This window comes from Diadema antillarum, unplaced genomic scaffold (assembly GCF_040938485.1).
Source record: "Diadema antillarum isolate AM-2024a unplaced genomic scaffold, OU_Dant_1.0 seq00001347_RagTag, whole genome shotgun sequence".
NCBI classification, from domain to species: domain Eukaryota; kingdom Metazoa; phylum Echinodermata; class Echinoidea; order Diadematoida; family Diadematidae; genus Diadema; species Diadema antillarum.
In genome coordinates, this window is record NW_027272112.1 from 165,478 (window position 1) to 180,781 (window position 15,304).

Sequence of the window (15,304 nt, forward strand, 5' to 3'; positions counted from 1 at the left end):
ACGTGTGCGTGTGTGTGCTGACAAATAATGAAATATTTATCAAAGCTCAAAGAGTTATGTGGCTAAAGCGTCTTCTTTATGGAGAAACTATGCGGGATGGAAGATTTCATTTGATTATTTCGGCAGGGAATTTGGGAAGGTTTGTATTCTTATGTGATTATGATTTTGATAAAATGAATTTGAAAATTTTGGTTCCATTTTATCGGGAAATGTTAAAAGTGTGGCAAGAAATGGATAAATGTAGACATTTTGAAGATAATAAAAACAACTCTATTTTTTAGATAATAAACATATTTGTTTAAGAAATAGAATGGTATTTGATAATGATTTATTAAAGAAGGGGGTTGCTCAAATAGATGATATAGTGGATGGAATAAATATGATATTATATTTTCATTTTACGATTTTACGTATCGAAAGTATAGGATTACCGAAAATGAATGATAAATTTAATGTTATTTCAAATGATTGGAAAAAGAGATACCATATGAATGTTGATGTACACAATTTTGGTATTAGATTAAAAATTGGGGATCAAGTAGGTACATTGTCTAATTTGAATTCTAAGAAAATATATGATTATTTGATTAGACAACTCCAGGAATATTACAGTTCACAAATACGATATGGGTGTAATCAATAAAATTTTGGTAGAGAAGAAATTAAAGAAATATTTTTGGGAATAAGACTTACAGTAATTTGTCGTAATCGAGTACAGGGAATTTCAGTATAAGTTACTACATGGTGCCTTAAACATTAAATAGCACCTTTACAAATTTGGATTTGCATCTGATAGATAATGTGCTGGTTTTTTGTTTTGGGGTTGTTGTTTTTTTGTAAAAAGGAGGAGGACACGTTTCCACATATATTTCTGTTTCGTGAACAAGTTCAAAGAACTTGGCAAGAAATAATAGATAGATTTGAGGGAAATTGATATCAGTAACTGGAATTTAATTTTATGGGGATTCAAGGAAACTCCCATAGAAGTAAAATGTGTAATTCGATTATTTTTGGTATAAAATATATTATATATTTTTCCAGATCAAAAGGAATGCTTCCTTTAACGAATGAAATTTTATTTTAGCAAAGACTGGTCTCGTCTGAGAAACAAAATCCAGAGGGAAATCAAGGTCGCAAAACAGGACTACTACAAGAATCGGATTCAAAGACTCAAGACACAGAATCCGAGCGCGTGGTACAGGTTTGTGAAAATCGCAACGACTAATTGTTCACCGATCAGTGAGATTCGTGTCCCTGGAATCGATGCGAGAGATAGCAAATCGATCGCCGATGCTATCAACAAGCACTTCATCGACATCTCAGCAGACACTCCAACACTTGCCAACCATGAGCTACCGACATTCAGGCCTTTTGATCCCTCTACAATTCCCCAAGTCCAGCCTTGGAACGTGTACTCAGAACTGAAGAAAATAAAAGTTGGTAAAAGCTGTGGCCCTGATGGAGTGCCTGCGAAGCTCATTCGTGAGTTTGCTGTTGAGTTGTCCTCGCCAATTTGTGACATCATCAACACGTCCTTGCTGGAAGGAGAGGTTCCATGTCAGTGGAAGAGATCCATTGTTGTGCCAATACCTAAAGAAACCCCGCCTACGATAGAAAGACTCCGGCCAATAGCCTTGACGGATCACTTCGCCAAAGTTGCGGAGTTGTTTGTCTACCGTGTCCTGCTTAACGACATTCGAGCAAGTATCGACACACAGCAGTTTGGAAGTAGACAAGGCATGTCCACGACTCACTATCTAGTGCACCTCCTACATCAGCTGTACAGTCATGCGGATAAACTGAAAACTATCTCCACCTTGGTAGTTACAGACTTTTCGAAAGCGTTCGACCTCATCAATCATAACATCGCATTAAACAAACTGTACGTCATGGGTACCCGTCCATCACTCATCCCTTGGATTAGCAGTTTCCTTGACGGAAGACAGCAGATGACCAGATACAATGGTGCCCTATCCGCACCATTGACTCCTTCTGGAGGTGTACCGCAAGGGACAAGACTAGGGCCGCTCGTCTTCCTCGCTATCATCAACGACGCTCTCTTGTCTACCCCGTCTGTCGGTAGGTGGAAATACGTCGACGACCTGACATTTGTTGAGAGCCTTCGCGTGAACGAGGAAAGCGCCATGCAGGGTGTCCTGAACGAGTTCCAAGATTGGTGTTCTGTTAATAGCCTCAGTGTAAACCCATCTAAGTGTAAAGCAATGCGTATCTCATTTACACGAGACGTGCTACCACCAACACCATCGGAGTATAAGCTGAACGATGCCACTCTGGAAGAGGTCGAGGAGCTTAAGCTACTTGGTGTGATACTTCAGAGGGACCTCCGATGGCAGAGTCACATCCAAGACATCACCAAGAGAGCCTCTCGAAAGTTCTACGTCATCCGCACGCTAAAACGTTTCCGTGCCTCCACCGAGGATCTCATGACCATCTACACATGCTATGTTCGCCCCTTGTTGGAGTATTGTGTACCTGTCTGGCATTCTTCCATCACCGCCCAGCAGAGTGCAGAACTTGAGCGGGTACAGAAAAGAGCACTCCGAATCATCCTGGGAGATAGATACCTGAACTATGATTCTGCTCTGCAGCAAAGCGGACTCACAACCCTGTACCAACGACGTGAGGATCTATGCTTGAATTTCGCTCTGTCTCTCTTCAAACACTTCAGAGACTGGTTTCCTGAAATGCAGAGCTCTAAAAGACGCCTTAGGCGCAGTGAGAGATTGAGGGAATACAGATGTAGAACTGAAAGACTGAAAAACAGTGCGATGCCTTACTTTGTGAGAACGATCAATGCACGATTTATGTGAATCAATAACAAAGGTTATCATGATCATCAAACTCATACCAGATATGATGCCGGATAAGTTTGAATAATGTTGAATATGGGTGCGGTCCGACAAGGTCAACAGTTTAACGTTCATGTATTTTCTCTTATAAGCACTACACACAAAGTATTGCGGTGTACTCTTCCTCTCCATCTCTCTCTCTCTCCCCTCACCCCTATCTCTTCCTCTTTCTCCTTCCTTCTCTTTCCCCCTCTCTCTTTCTTGCTTTCCCACCCCTCTCCCCTCCTCTCCTTCTCTACCGCCTGCAACATTGTGAGACTGTTTGATAGAGAATTATATACTTACATTACCTGGAAGACTTATACCAATGCAATATTTTTGATATGTTGAGAATGACTAATATATAATTATTTCTGTAATTTTACAGTATGTATACATTTTTACTGAAAATGTTTTTTTTTCCCCTCTTTTTACTTTCCCTGGCAGCCACAATTTTTTTTATAGCAATATTCTACGAATATCAGTTTACTTGGAAAACACACAACTCTGTCTCTTCCTCTTTCTCTGTATTTCTCTCCCCATCTCTCTTTCTTGCTTTCCCACCCCTCTCCCCTCCTCTCTTTCTGTACCGCCTGTAACATTGTGAGACTCTTTGATAGAGAATACTTACAATACTTGGAAGATTTACAGCAGCGCAATATTTTTGTTATGTTGAGAATGACCAATATATTACTATTTTTGTAATTTTATAATATACGTATACATTTTTATTGGAAATGTTTTCTTCTTTTCCTTTTCACTTACCCGCCAGCCACAATTCTCTTTTTGCTAAGTAATATCCAACCAATATTACCTTACTTGGAGAACATACAACCTTTCAACAGGTTTGCGCAGCCTTTTTTTTTTCGGTGGTAACTGTTGATAATTTGAATTTGTTCATTTGATACTGTTTTTAATTCCCGGAGATATATTATGAGAGTATATGAGAGTATATTAGGCATATTTTATGATATCACACCGCATCAGATTATCTTATGATGCAGAATCTATACTTTTGTTGTACTCTCATCAATATTTGTAAACATTCATTATATTGTACATTTGACTGTTTGTAAACATTGTGTGATCAAAACGCAGTTTAAGTGTGACGAATGTACACTTATAATTAGTAATGCCGTGTGATGGGAGAATGAGAATTTGTAGTGTCTGTATGTGTTTATGTGTGTGAGAGTCACTTAATTGGATGTGATGAAGAGATGATTGTGTGTATGTGTTTATGAGTGTACCTGTGTTTGCGCGTGTGTGTGTGTTTGTGAGAGAGAGGGAGGGGAAAGATGTGAATACAATGTAAGAAAAGGAAGTAACCGCATTGGTCCCTTTTGATCAGTTTATGTTTATTCGTCACGTACAGTGTGTTGAATGTAGTGAATGTAATATTTTTTTATAATGAATAATGTTGTAAATGATGTTAATTGTTATTTTTTAAATAGTGATGAATGATTTGAAAATTGTAAATACTTTCTTTTTTTAATCAACCATGTATTGTGTGAACAAATGTTGCAATTCAGCCTTTTGGCTGCGAGAACATTTCATTTAATAAACCATACCATACCATACCATACCATACCATACCATAATGATGATTATACACTCAGCAAAAAAAAAAGAAAGAAAGAAAGTAAACACTTTTCCCAGTGCATATTTTCATAGAAGATTTTGATAAAAAATCTTTGTGTCATATACAATATTTAAAGGTTATTAAGTTGGCTATCGACCTGGTAGGTTAATACAAAGGGTAATTTTACACATGAGTGAACATATTCGGCTTTGTCTTCCAAGACACAAAAGTAGAAATTGCAGAATTTGACATTTAGTCATTCATTTGCAAATGTCCTTAAAGATAGCAATGATAACAAAAGATCAATTTAAGACAATGAGAGACATGAATGGATAGCAAGAACAAATTTTTGTTCCCTTGGAACAACTGGGAAACTAGCGGAAAAATAAGAATTTTCTGTCTACTCAAATTCGAATGACGTATTTGGAGTAGGCCAAAAAGGTGGTAAAATGGACAGTTTTTTTTCCTCTTTTTAACTTAGGAATTTAAGAATTCATGAGACAAATTCAAGAACCAATTATCATTTTCATTGTGCTTTAATCGAAATAACATTTCAAATTTCTACCATATTTGTTAATATTGCCTCTTCTGTATTGTTATTTGAATTTGGATTTGACAGAAGATTCGTCATTCTATCCAGTCATTTTTTTTTCTTTCTTTATCGCTGGAGGTTACACAAACATTATAGAGACCAATGGGTAATTTTTCCAAATTATTTTTGGTTACTTATTACTATATGTTGGATTTTCTTTTGTTCCTATTGTTATATGGAAGAGCACATACGCATGAATGAGAACTTGTCAATTTTTCCAATTTTTACTTTTATGCCTTGGAAAAGAAGAACGAATATGTTCACTCATGCGTAACGTTTCTCTTTTGATTGACCTACCAGGGTGATAGCCAATTAAATTGCCTCTAACATGGTATAAAAACCATCAATTTTTAGCCTAATATTCAGTGAGAAATATGAGCTAGAAAAGGTGTAGATTATAAAGATCGAGAAAAGGAATTACCGACTAAAACTTGTAAAATAGGGTTACATTTGTTGAAATGGGAAGAGTTGAATATTGAGGGAATGGAAGTGAAGTATTGTAATTTTATTGAACTTATCTTTTGTGTCTTTTATCATTCTATTCGGCAGTCTGTAGGGTGTAACTGTATGGTTTTTTGTTGTTGGTTGTACGGTTTTTTTCTACTTTCCTATGGTACACCCATAACTAATGCTTCCCTGGCAGTATCAGTACTGTAACTGTGTGATTCAAGTATTTTAGTAAGTGAGAATGTGAACGGGTTCACTGGACATGGGGTTGGGTGTGGGGGTGCCTTTTTCCCTTCTGTTTGATGTGTTTGCCTTTTCTTTATTCCCTTTTTTTATGTACAAAATTCTTTCTTTTTCATTCGTAATATTGTCAATGTGGAATTTATTCTTGTTGTCTTCAATGTCTTGAATTGATTTGTATATTATTTATATGAAAAAGAAAGAAAAATAAAAGACAAAAAAGTATGTGTGAGAGTTTTAACCCCAAAGTATTTAGTATATGCAGCAAGAATAGACGATTGAAAGAAAATGTGATGGTGTAGGTACGCCGCAGAAAGTAATGGAGATGGCGTTATGCTGGAACTGGGAAAATCTTCGATTGAGTTCCTTTGGTATTGGTGTGAACTCCTTGACATTTTGACGAGAGAAGTGATAACAAAATGTGAACATAATAAGGTGCAAGAGATCAATCTCTGACGTGAATTCATTTATACGTCTGACATGATAATCGTTTGCATGTTTTTCACACGGGCAATTTTCTAATACTTGTAACCATTTGTTTGTATATGGTACAAAGCTTCCTGATCATGTATTTATTGAGTGAATCAGAGAAACAGACAATCTTCATGTGTGTTTCTGAAGTTTTGTCCGACTTAATTCAATTTTTTTTTTCAATTTCCAACAATCAATTTTGTTTAACAATACTTTCCTGCACATTTTGGCGCCTATTCTTTTGCCTGTAATTACGAAGAAGTAAAATCATTTTTATTCAAATTGCTTGTTACTGTACACAACAAGTATAAACAATGATTAAATTCAGTTCCTGCCTATTAGTATGTAGGGTATAGGCCTATCCGTAATTAATAATAAATGGAATTCTTTTTCAACTTTGAAAGGGTTTATTGGAGGTTTATTGAAGGTCCTGTCTACCTTTGGGAGCAGTGATTGAAAAAAAAATGATCACGATATCACATTTATACATATGCGTAGGTCGGTTGTATCACAAAACACCCTACCATATAAAAGTTTCGCAACATTATAGGCCTAAAATATAAGGAGATGTCAATATTTTTCTCATTAAACCGTAACTGTAATCGGTTTAGTCTGGAAACATATTTATTATAACTATTGTTCACATTTTGTGTACTTAACAATAATCAGCATCGATTATACAGATTCAAATTTTTACAGAGGTTGTTTCTATCCCTAACTCACATTTTAGGACTATTTTAAAGAACTATTGCTGGGTTTTTGTTTCTTCTGCAAAAGGTAAATTATGCCTTTAACGCATGTGTAATTATGGTATGAAGGGGGAAAGGTTGACTGGTTCTTTCAGCGGGAAAGTTAGATTATAATACATTGCAACAGAGAAGGAGAGAGAGAAAAAAACAATGAAAAGACCAATAGTTGTCAGCATTAAGCACGCCCTGCATTATCATGGGAGATAAATATTAGTGTTGGAAACTTCCAAAAAATTACCAACACACATTTCCAATTGTTAATTCCATGTGAATAGGGCCTATGTGATTTGTTTTGAAATGCCCTTTGGATTAAAAGATAATTAGCACTATAGCAAGCTTACATGTAACGATGCTTTGTTGATTTTAGGCTTTACATTATACTTATATATAATTGGTGGTGTCATTTCAGAACATCTACTACACTGTACTGCATATTCGATTGTTTTTTTTTTCCTTCAAAGGTCACTCGCTGGTTTTCATCAAGTGGAAGCTGATAAGCCGTTTAACATCCTGTAGACGTGTGCTCTTTGCAAGGGCCATAATCAAACTGAAATGGAACTGTATCCCACTCTACGGGATAGGTCAGAACGATAGGTCGAAACGATCGAAGGCAAGATAACAGGAAGGAAATCAATGGCTAAACATCATACGTTGTCGCCTAACCATTTTCATGGCCATTGATGGCAGCTTGCCTGGCTGCACAAAAGCAACCTCACAACCCAATGAATGCAATACAACATAGTGTGATGTGTTGGGACGTCATTAATGAAATGACACTTGATGTAAGCTGAACAACACTATCTCCAGAAGACAGAACAGTAAGACATGAAGTAGATTTCCTGATACAACGATTATATCAACCCTTGATATGCATACTTTCGGCGCAATTTCACAGAAAGAGTAATTTCATGATTGCATGATTTTGAAATTGCGTAATAGGCTACTTAGGCCAGCCACGATTGTAATGAACCATGATAATAATAATGATATGATAATATTCAAGTCAAAATTGATAGAAATTGTAGAACTGGACAAACACAACTGTATAGGTTTCAACCAATCAGATGTAAAGGGATGAATTATGGGACATTGTTTTCACTTAATGTATATTAGAATTAGCAGAGTGGACGATGTCGTTGCCTTGCAAGTCTCCCATTTTTGTTTGTTTTTTAATAAGAAAGAAGAAACATTCATCAAATAACGTATTAGTAATAGCCTCGTTTCCACATCATCCATAAACATGACTTTCTCCTTTTTTTGGGGGGGGGGGGGGGGGCGGGTAGCGATGAAATCATCACCCATTTAACCGCATATCCTGTTGTGACAAATGTCATTTTTCTGTGAAAGCATTTCGCATTTAAAGAGTTCAATAGCTTCATTGCATTATGACTGATTTTTTATGAAATCTCTTCTGTGCTGTCGGCTTCAGTTTACTCTAATATTCAAAGTCAACTAGTTGCAAGTATGTTCGTTCTATTGTCTGTCTTCCTTTCTGCTGTATTGGTTATATATTTCCTTTTGATTCCTTTTGATGTTTTTTATCAGCCCCTCATTTTTCATTTCCAGACTTGAATGAAACAAGGGGCGTTTCTTTATGATATTATGCCACGTGAAATATACTACCCTTTCGAAAGTTGCCATATTCATCAAAATGATATTGTTTGGAAATAAAAATGAAACAGGAATAAACTGAACTAAACTGATGATTGCGCAATAATGGAGATAAACATCTATCAAACACCAATGTCCTAACGTCAACACCCATATGTGGCTATATATATATATATATATATATATATATATACATATATATATACATATATATACATATACATATATATATATATATACATATATATATATATATATATATATATATATATATATATTGACAGCAAAGGACTTAACCACAACATGACGGGGCGGTGCAAGGACAGTTAACATATTGGCAGCAAAACTTGCACATTGACGTGACTGTATACAGTAAGTTTTGTTCCGAGTTTGTATTTAGTAATAGTATGTTCGTTTGTTTCCGTTAAAAAAAAAAAAATGTGTTGTAATTATGTATGTTTTGTATTTATTGATATGTTGGGAATATTTTAGAATGTATAATATTGAATGCTAGTTAAGTTTAGTATGATTTTATATCTAGCTTGATTTGGTTTATACGTTGTTATCATTGACTGTGTAGATTTTGAAGAAGGGTATTTCGCCCGAAAGCTTGATTAAAGGGGTGCAACCCAACATCAACCACGTATGTGCAAGTTTTGATGCTAATATATATTATATATGTATATATATATATATATATATATATATATATATATATATATATTATATATGTATATAAATATACTATACATATCGCATTGTTATATTGTTATTCAGCTGTTCTGTGCTAGTTCACCTCAGGCAGACAACACATTGTTCTCATAAATTCTCTTTCTTTCGACACAACTAGCGAGTAATAAGAGTGAAATGAGATTAATAATGTATTTCTTGAACATATCTTTTGAATTATACATCATTCGCAGCAGAGAAATCATGTTAAATGCATGTACAAATATTTATATATACAGCTGTAAACATACAGTTCCACCTCGATTATCCGGCCATGTCGGGAATGGATAAGCGAATTGGCCGGATATGGGAGACACAATGTTAATGTAGGCCTATATAACTGCCGTCCAAGCTGACCGATCGCGATATGGCCTCGACTGCGCCGTGATTTACTAACAAGTTTTCCATCCATGTTCTTATGGTGAATTTATAGATCATGACTGCTTACTTTTACGATGATAATGTGGTGTGAATTTATGTTAGTTCTGTCGGAAATATTGTAGGTAAATCGTTTGAGTTTTGTAGAAATTTTGATTGAGTTTAAAGTCACTGGTTTTTCTCAAATTTTGGATGAAAAAGAAGTCCTGCGTGAACGCGGCCGGATAATAGATATTTCCGGATAAAAGGAGGCCGGATAATCGGGGTCGAACTGTATATGACATATATATATATATATATATATATATATATATATATATATAAGGTAGTCCAGTAGTACAGTAGTCCAGTAGTCCTTTCCAAGTGTTGTTCAACACTTGAGAAATTGCGGCGAGACGCTCGAAAATTTGTGTGAAGAAATAAACCGTTGGTGAATACAGCATGAACTTTTTTACAGTTTTGTAACTTATACATATATATATATATATATATATATATATATATATGTATTATATCCATAAAAGATTCCTAATGTGGCTACAGTTCATTATTTAATATTGATTTTAATATTGGAATAATTTTAGTTGATCAAGATATTCATATCCGTTCTGCATAATAATTTCACACGTTTGAATAGGCCTATTGGCACCTAAAGTTTTACAAGCTGGATCTTCTGTTACTTCCTTCAGACACCTTTATATCACGATATGACCATTGAGAATTGTGTACAGTATTTTTCTTTTTATTTGCCACAATAAAAAAATATGATTGTAGACATTCTATATTCTCACCTGTTGAATTAGCATCAATGATTTTGTTATTTCTTTCAGAAAAAGATTGAAATATGAAAATACACTGACCTGAACTGAATTGAACTATAATGACTTGAACTTAAGATATCATCGGAATTCATTAGTTTTATGTACTAGTTTTGCTGGTTCCGACACGTAAAATGGCTTGTTTTGAAGTTCAAAACACGTAACTCTTATTTAATTGTTTTGTGAATGAATCCTTGATTTTTCAAAGTCAGTGACACTTTTAGTAATAATGAGTAAAATGCAGTATTTTCGTAAAAACTTTCATTGTCCACCCACATATTGCGTCAATGGTCGAGCAACAATCAAGTATCATCACTCCTCTCAATATATTCTCAGATATACTGTTTCGTGTTGTTAAGAATGCAACAGTAGAAACTTTACAATGAGTTTGTGTACAACGCAATATATTCAGATAACAAAATCTTAATCTTATTGCTTAGATACATTTTCTATTTCGCTGATGGGCCAGCCATCTTCAAGCATGATTTTCACTAATTTACATCCACTACAGCGCTGCTACGTCCACTGACGCTGATTGATGCAATATTTGTCGATTTGTGTTCTGTCTACCGTTATCAAAATAGCCGTTGTTGTGCCACGTTTATTTCACCCATAGTCGTGATGGTTTTGTACGTGAAATTTGTGCACATTTGATTCGTTGGCAGTAAAAGGGTTAGCTAGAGAAAAATTAGAAATAATCTGCAAAGCATACAAATTTCATGCCGCCAAACAATACGTGAGACATACGTGGAGAGACTGTGTTGCTTCATTACGATGCCCTCTACAATACAATGATTACCAATACGCAGCGATTGGGCTCTATCATAATGCTACATTTTGTATAGCTTTAGCTTATCAATTAACATCTGATACATTACTTTCATTGCATGCAAATACTACAATTCCATCGAAATCGTACAAGATGTGAATTAGGTATAGACGTGTCATGTTTCCTTCGCATACCTTCCAGGCAGTGTAGAGAGAACAAATGCTATTATGAGCACATAGTCAAAATGGGCCAGCCATCTCTATAAGTAATATTATACACTATTTACAACAATTAAAGTCCTCATAGATCGTCAACATTTGCCTTAACATGGACAATTTTGGTTTGTATCAATTCAAAGAAAGAGTAAAACAAAGAAAAAAGATAAATAGTCAAGATGCTAATCAAGCAGACAGAACTCTTGAATCAATAATCACAATCTTATGAAGCTAGCCAATACTCTAAGCAATATATTTCTAGTCACAAAATTGATAGTTATCTATTAACACTTTAGAATGTTTCGCAATATCCATCTACTACGGACTAGTTTTCAAGTTCAATGTGCCTCGATGTATTATAAGAATAATGTTTAAAAAGATCAAGCAACAAGGGAGAGTATGGTGCCTTCCCTTTCGAATTGTACGAATTTCGAAGATGTATTTATCTTCTTTAAGGAGCTTTTCCACCCATGAACGTATAAGAATATCTATCCGCATCTGGTGGTATATCATAGATTTCGTCGGGGGAAGACATTGTAGGAGGACACTCGTACACATAGCCATCATCATCGTGTTCTTTCCCCTCATTTTTCTCGGGATCATATGTGTCATTTTCAAGACGAGCTCCTTCCTTCAGTGCTCCTTCTACGGCGACCTTATCGTAGTGATGCAAACTGAGGTATTTACTGTTAGCAGTGGTTCGGTCAGGCTTGAGTCCGTAGTACGCATGGTCGGTGGGAACAGCACGGTCACTGAGAGCGGCAGGCTTTGCTTCACGCAAATCTGCTGGCAGTCGGGGTGGAATGGACTTTGGAGGTGATGAGGTAATAACCACAGGCACGCCAGAACTAGCTTCCTCAAAGGGAAACTCGGAGTAATCATATGGGGTTTCTGGATCTGGAGTTGGTGGCAACAATGCTAGAGGAGGAGGAAGCTGTGATTTAGGCCTTGATGCAGACTGTGGTATTAGGACCACATCATTGTCGTAGATGACAGTTGTTGGGGTCACAGGAGGTGAATCTTTGACTTCCAAATAAAGAGATTCAACGGGAACCGATTCTGATCCAGGGACACCCTGGTATTCAGGAATGTCCTCTCCTGCAGATGTTCTCTCCTGGAGATTCACTTGATCGGCTGTGATATAACCGGGGGACGACGGGGTTTCGGGTGTAGCGCTGTACACCGGCTCTTCGGTTGTTGGCCCTGGGGGCTGGTACATCACGGGCTGACCCTGGTATGTGGCGTCGCTCATGATGCTGGGGGCGCCCGTCTCTGGGTCTATATCAGGCATATGTGACCTACCCGAAACGTAGATATTCTGCTCCATGTCAAGCTGTCTGCCAACAGGTGGAGGGGGTTGACGATTTTTCTTCTCCTTCATCATCCTATTGGCAGCCCTGTACAGAATATACACAAGAATGATAATGAGTACTTGCCCTACGATAACTGAAATAACGATTACAATGATAATAACCGATGGCGGCTTGCCAGGATATCCTTCTGTAATCGTATTGTTGAAGTAAGCAGTGGTTGCATTAACGATCAATGTAGTTGCTATGGTGGTAGGACGGATTTCCGCTTCGACAACTCGAAGAGAGGCACCTGATGTTGCAGTCAGACCGTGAGTTGTGGTAACGGTGCATTGAACGACAGAGTTGTCATCAGCTAACCTTGTGTCCATAATGACAAGCGTCCGTCCGTCAGGACTAACTTCGATCCTTGGGATATTAATCACCATCTCGTTGTTAAATGTCCAATTATACCGAACAATAGCCGGGAGACCGAACGCAACGCATGTAAATTTCGCATTTCTTCCTTCCTGAACGATTCTCTGGGGAGGTTCAATACGTACATCTGGTCTGATGGCGATCAAAATCACACTGCATCGACGGGGAGTGAGCAGTGCTTCTGACGTCGCAGTACATACGTGTTCGAGACCGTTGAGATCAGCAGTAACTGGTAGTCGCAATGTGTTTCGCGTTTGTACCATTCCCGTAAGGTGTCGTCCATTTGCGGACCACACCAGAGATGCTGGCGGGATACCTCCTTGAGATCTGCAGATAAGTTCAGCTGTATCGCCTATCTCGAGATTTCGTGGAGAAACTTCGCACATGGGAAAACCTTGATCTGGCTCTCTGAGAACCGTTAGAATTGCCCCGAACCCAGTAAATATCATAGTCGGTATTGCATAGCCGCAGCGGTAAGTCCCGGCGTCGGAAACTCTGGTATTGGTGATCTGAAGGAAGTACTCGCCCCGGCCTGCGTTGCCTAACACGCTGAGACGGCCTCGCTGCTCCGTATTCTTCACGATTCGATTCTCAGTGAGGTACATTCTGGTCGAAACTCGATACCAGTAAATTCGCTGCTGAGGTTGGAGATTTGTGATAATGCAGCGAAACAGCACGGTCCCTCCTTCACGTACGGTCCTGTGACTGGGCCTCTCGACAACTCTCTGACAGAAAGCATCCTGACTAAAAGTCAGACATATCAACACTTCAACAAGCAATACGTATCGAATCATTTTGATATGATGGTTGTACTCTTGTGCCAGATGACTTCAAAGTCCACAGTGAAAAGTGATTTGATGTTCAGGCCACAATCATTGTCCTCTGTCGACCTCGCCCTGCACTGATCACTGATCGCATTTGGGATATATATTCACTCCTCTGCCAGTCACACAACGTAATAACCTACGTCTGGCAAATATAATGTGTCCCGCCCTGCTTTTGATTACCTAGACACCAACTTTACCTACACGGCGCTGCGTCATTGTTGCCTAAATTGTCCCATCACTTCCGCTTTGCAAAATCCTGTCCGGATCTTGGTAGAGATAGAGTGGAGTTGTTGGAGGTTTTCTTTTTTTCTCTCTCTTGATTTGATACAATGCATTCTCACTCCCTTTGTGGTCTAATTTGGGCTTGTAGACCAGAGATGACACACATTACATGGCAATTGAAACTGTCATGTTTGTCTTGCCATAACATGTTAGAGAGGTTTTGAGAAAACTGGAATCCGCAAATTGGAGAGCTTCATTTAAAACTGAATGCAATATATTTGTATGGTTCTAAATTTTGATAAAAGTGTTATGTTTCACCTGTTAATTTTTCAAATAGGTAATTTTGTCATAGCACAAAAGTCATTCGAATCACTATCTTTATTCAGAGGAATCTGGGGTCAAACGCATGAATCCTACGTGGGCTAGGTGCATGCAGTTTGTGTTAATTTCTTTATACACACACCCACACACACACACACACACACACACACACACACATATATATATATATATATATATATATATATTCATATTCATTTATCTATATTTTCAATTATTTATTCTTTTAATGATTATAAATACCATTTAATGTGTGTGACATAGTCTAACGGGTTGGGAAGAGCACAACGTAGACGTTGTGTAACAAACATTTCTTTGTGTGTGTGTGTGTGTGTGTGTGTGTGTGTGTTTAGAAAGGATATTCTGTCAGGATACTGTCATTCGACAAGCTATAAAAGTAATCCATTGGCGAGGAATATACAACATGTTATAATCAAACTTTCATTCCGTACCAGAAAAAGACAATGAAGAAAAGTTATCATAACAATCACATATCAATTATTATACACGTACAGCGTTCAGGCTCGATAGGCCTATTATTGAAATGCCGCTGTAGTAACACTCATGTTTTTGCTGGGTTTTTGTTTTCTTTTATTGTGGCTATCACAAGAAAACGAAATGCTCATAATCATAATGATGATGATGATGATGATGGTGATGATGATTATAGTAATAATAATAATGATGGTGATGATAATAATAATAGCAATAATAATAATAATAATAATAATAAACCTGATAT

General features: G+C 37.0%; 1 protein-coding gene across 1 annotated transcript; it reads right to left on the reverse strand.

The window, feature by feature from the left end:
- Positions 1 to 11,898: 11,898 nt before the first annotated feature.
- On the reverse strand, positions 11,899 to 14,089 carry LOC139708531 (uncharacterized). The gene has a single exon (XM_071620475.1). The coding sequence runs from the start codon at positions 13,966 to 13,968 to the stop codon at positions 11,899 to 11,901; it is 2,070 nt and encodes a 689-aa protein (XP_071476576.1). The 5' UTR covers positions 13,969 to 14,089.
- Positions 14,090 to 15,304: the final 1,215 nt, after the last annotated feature.

Bases quoted from the DNA above. Each gene is read 5' to 3' on its own strand.
- LOC139708531 (XM_071620475.1), bottom strand. From the start codon at position 13,968: ATGATTCGATACGTATTGCTTGTTGAAGTGTTGATATGTCTGACTTTT.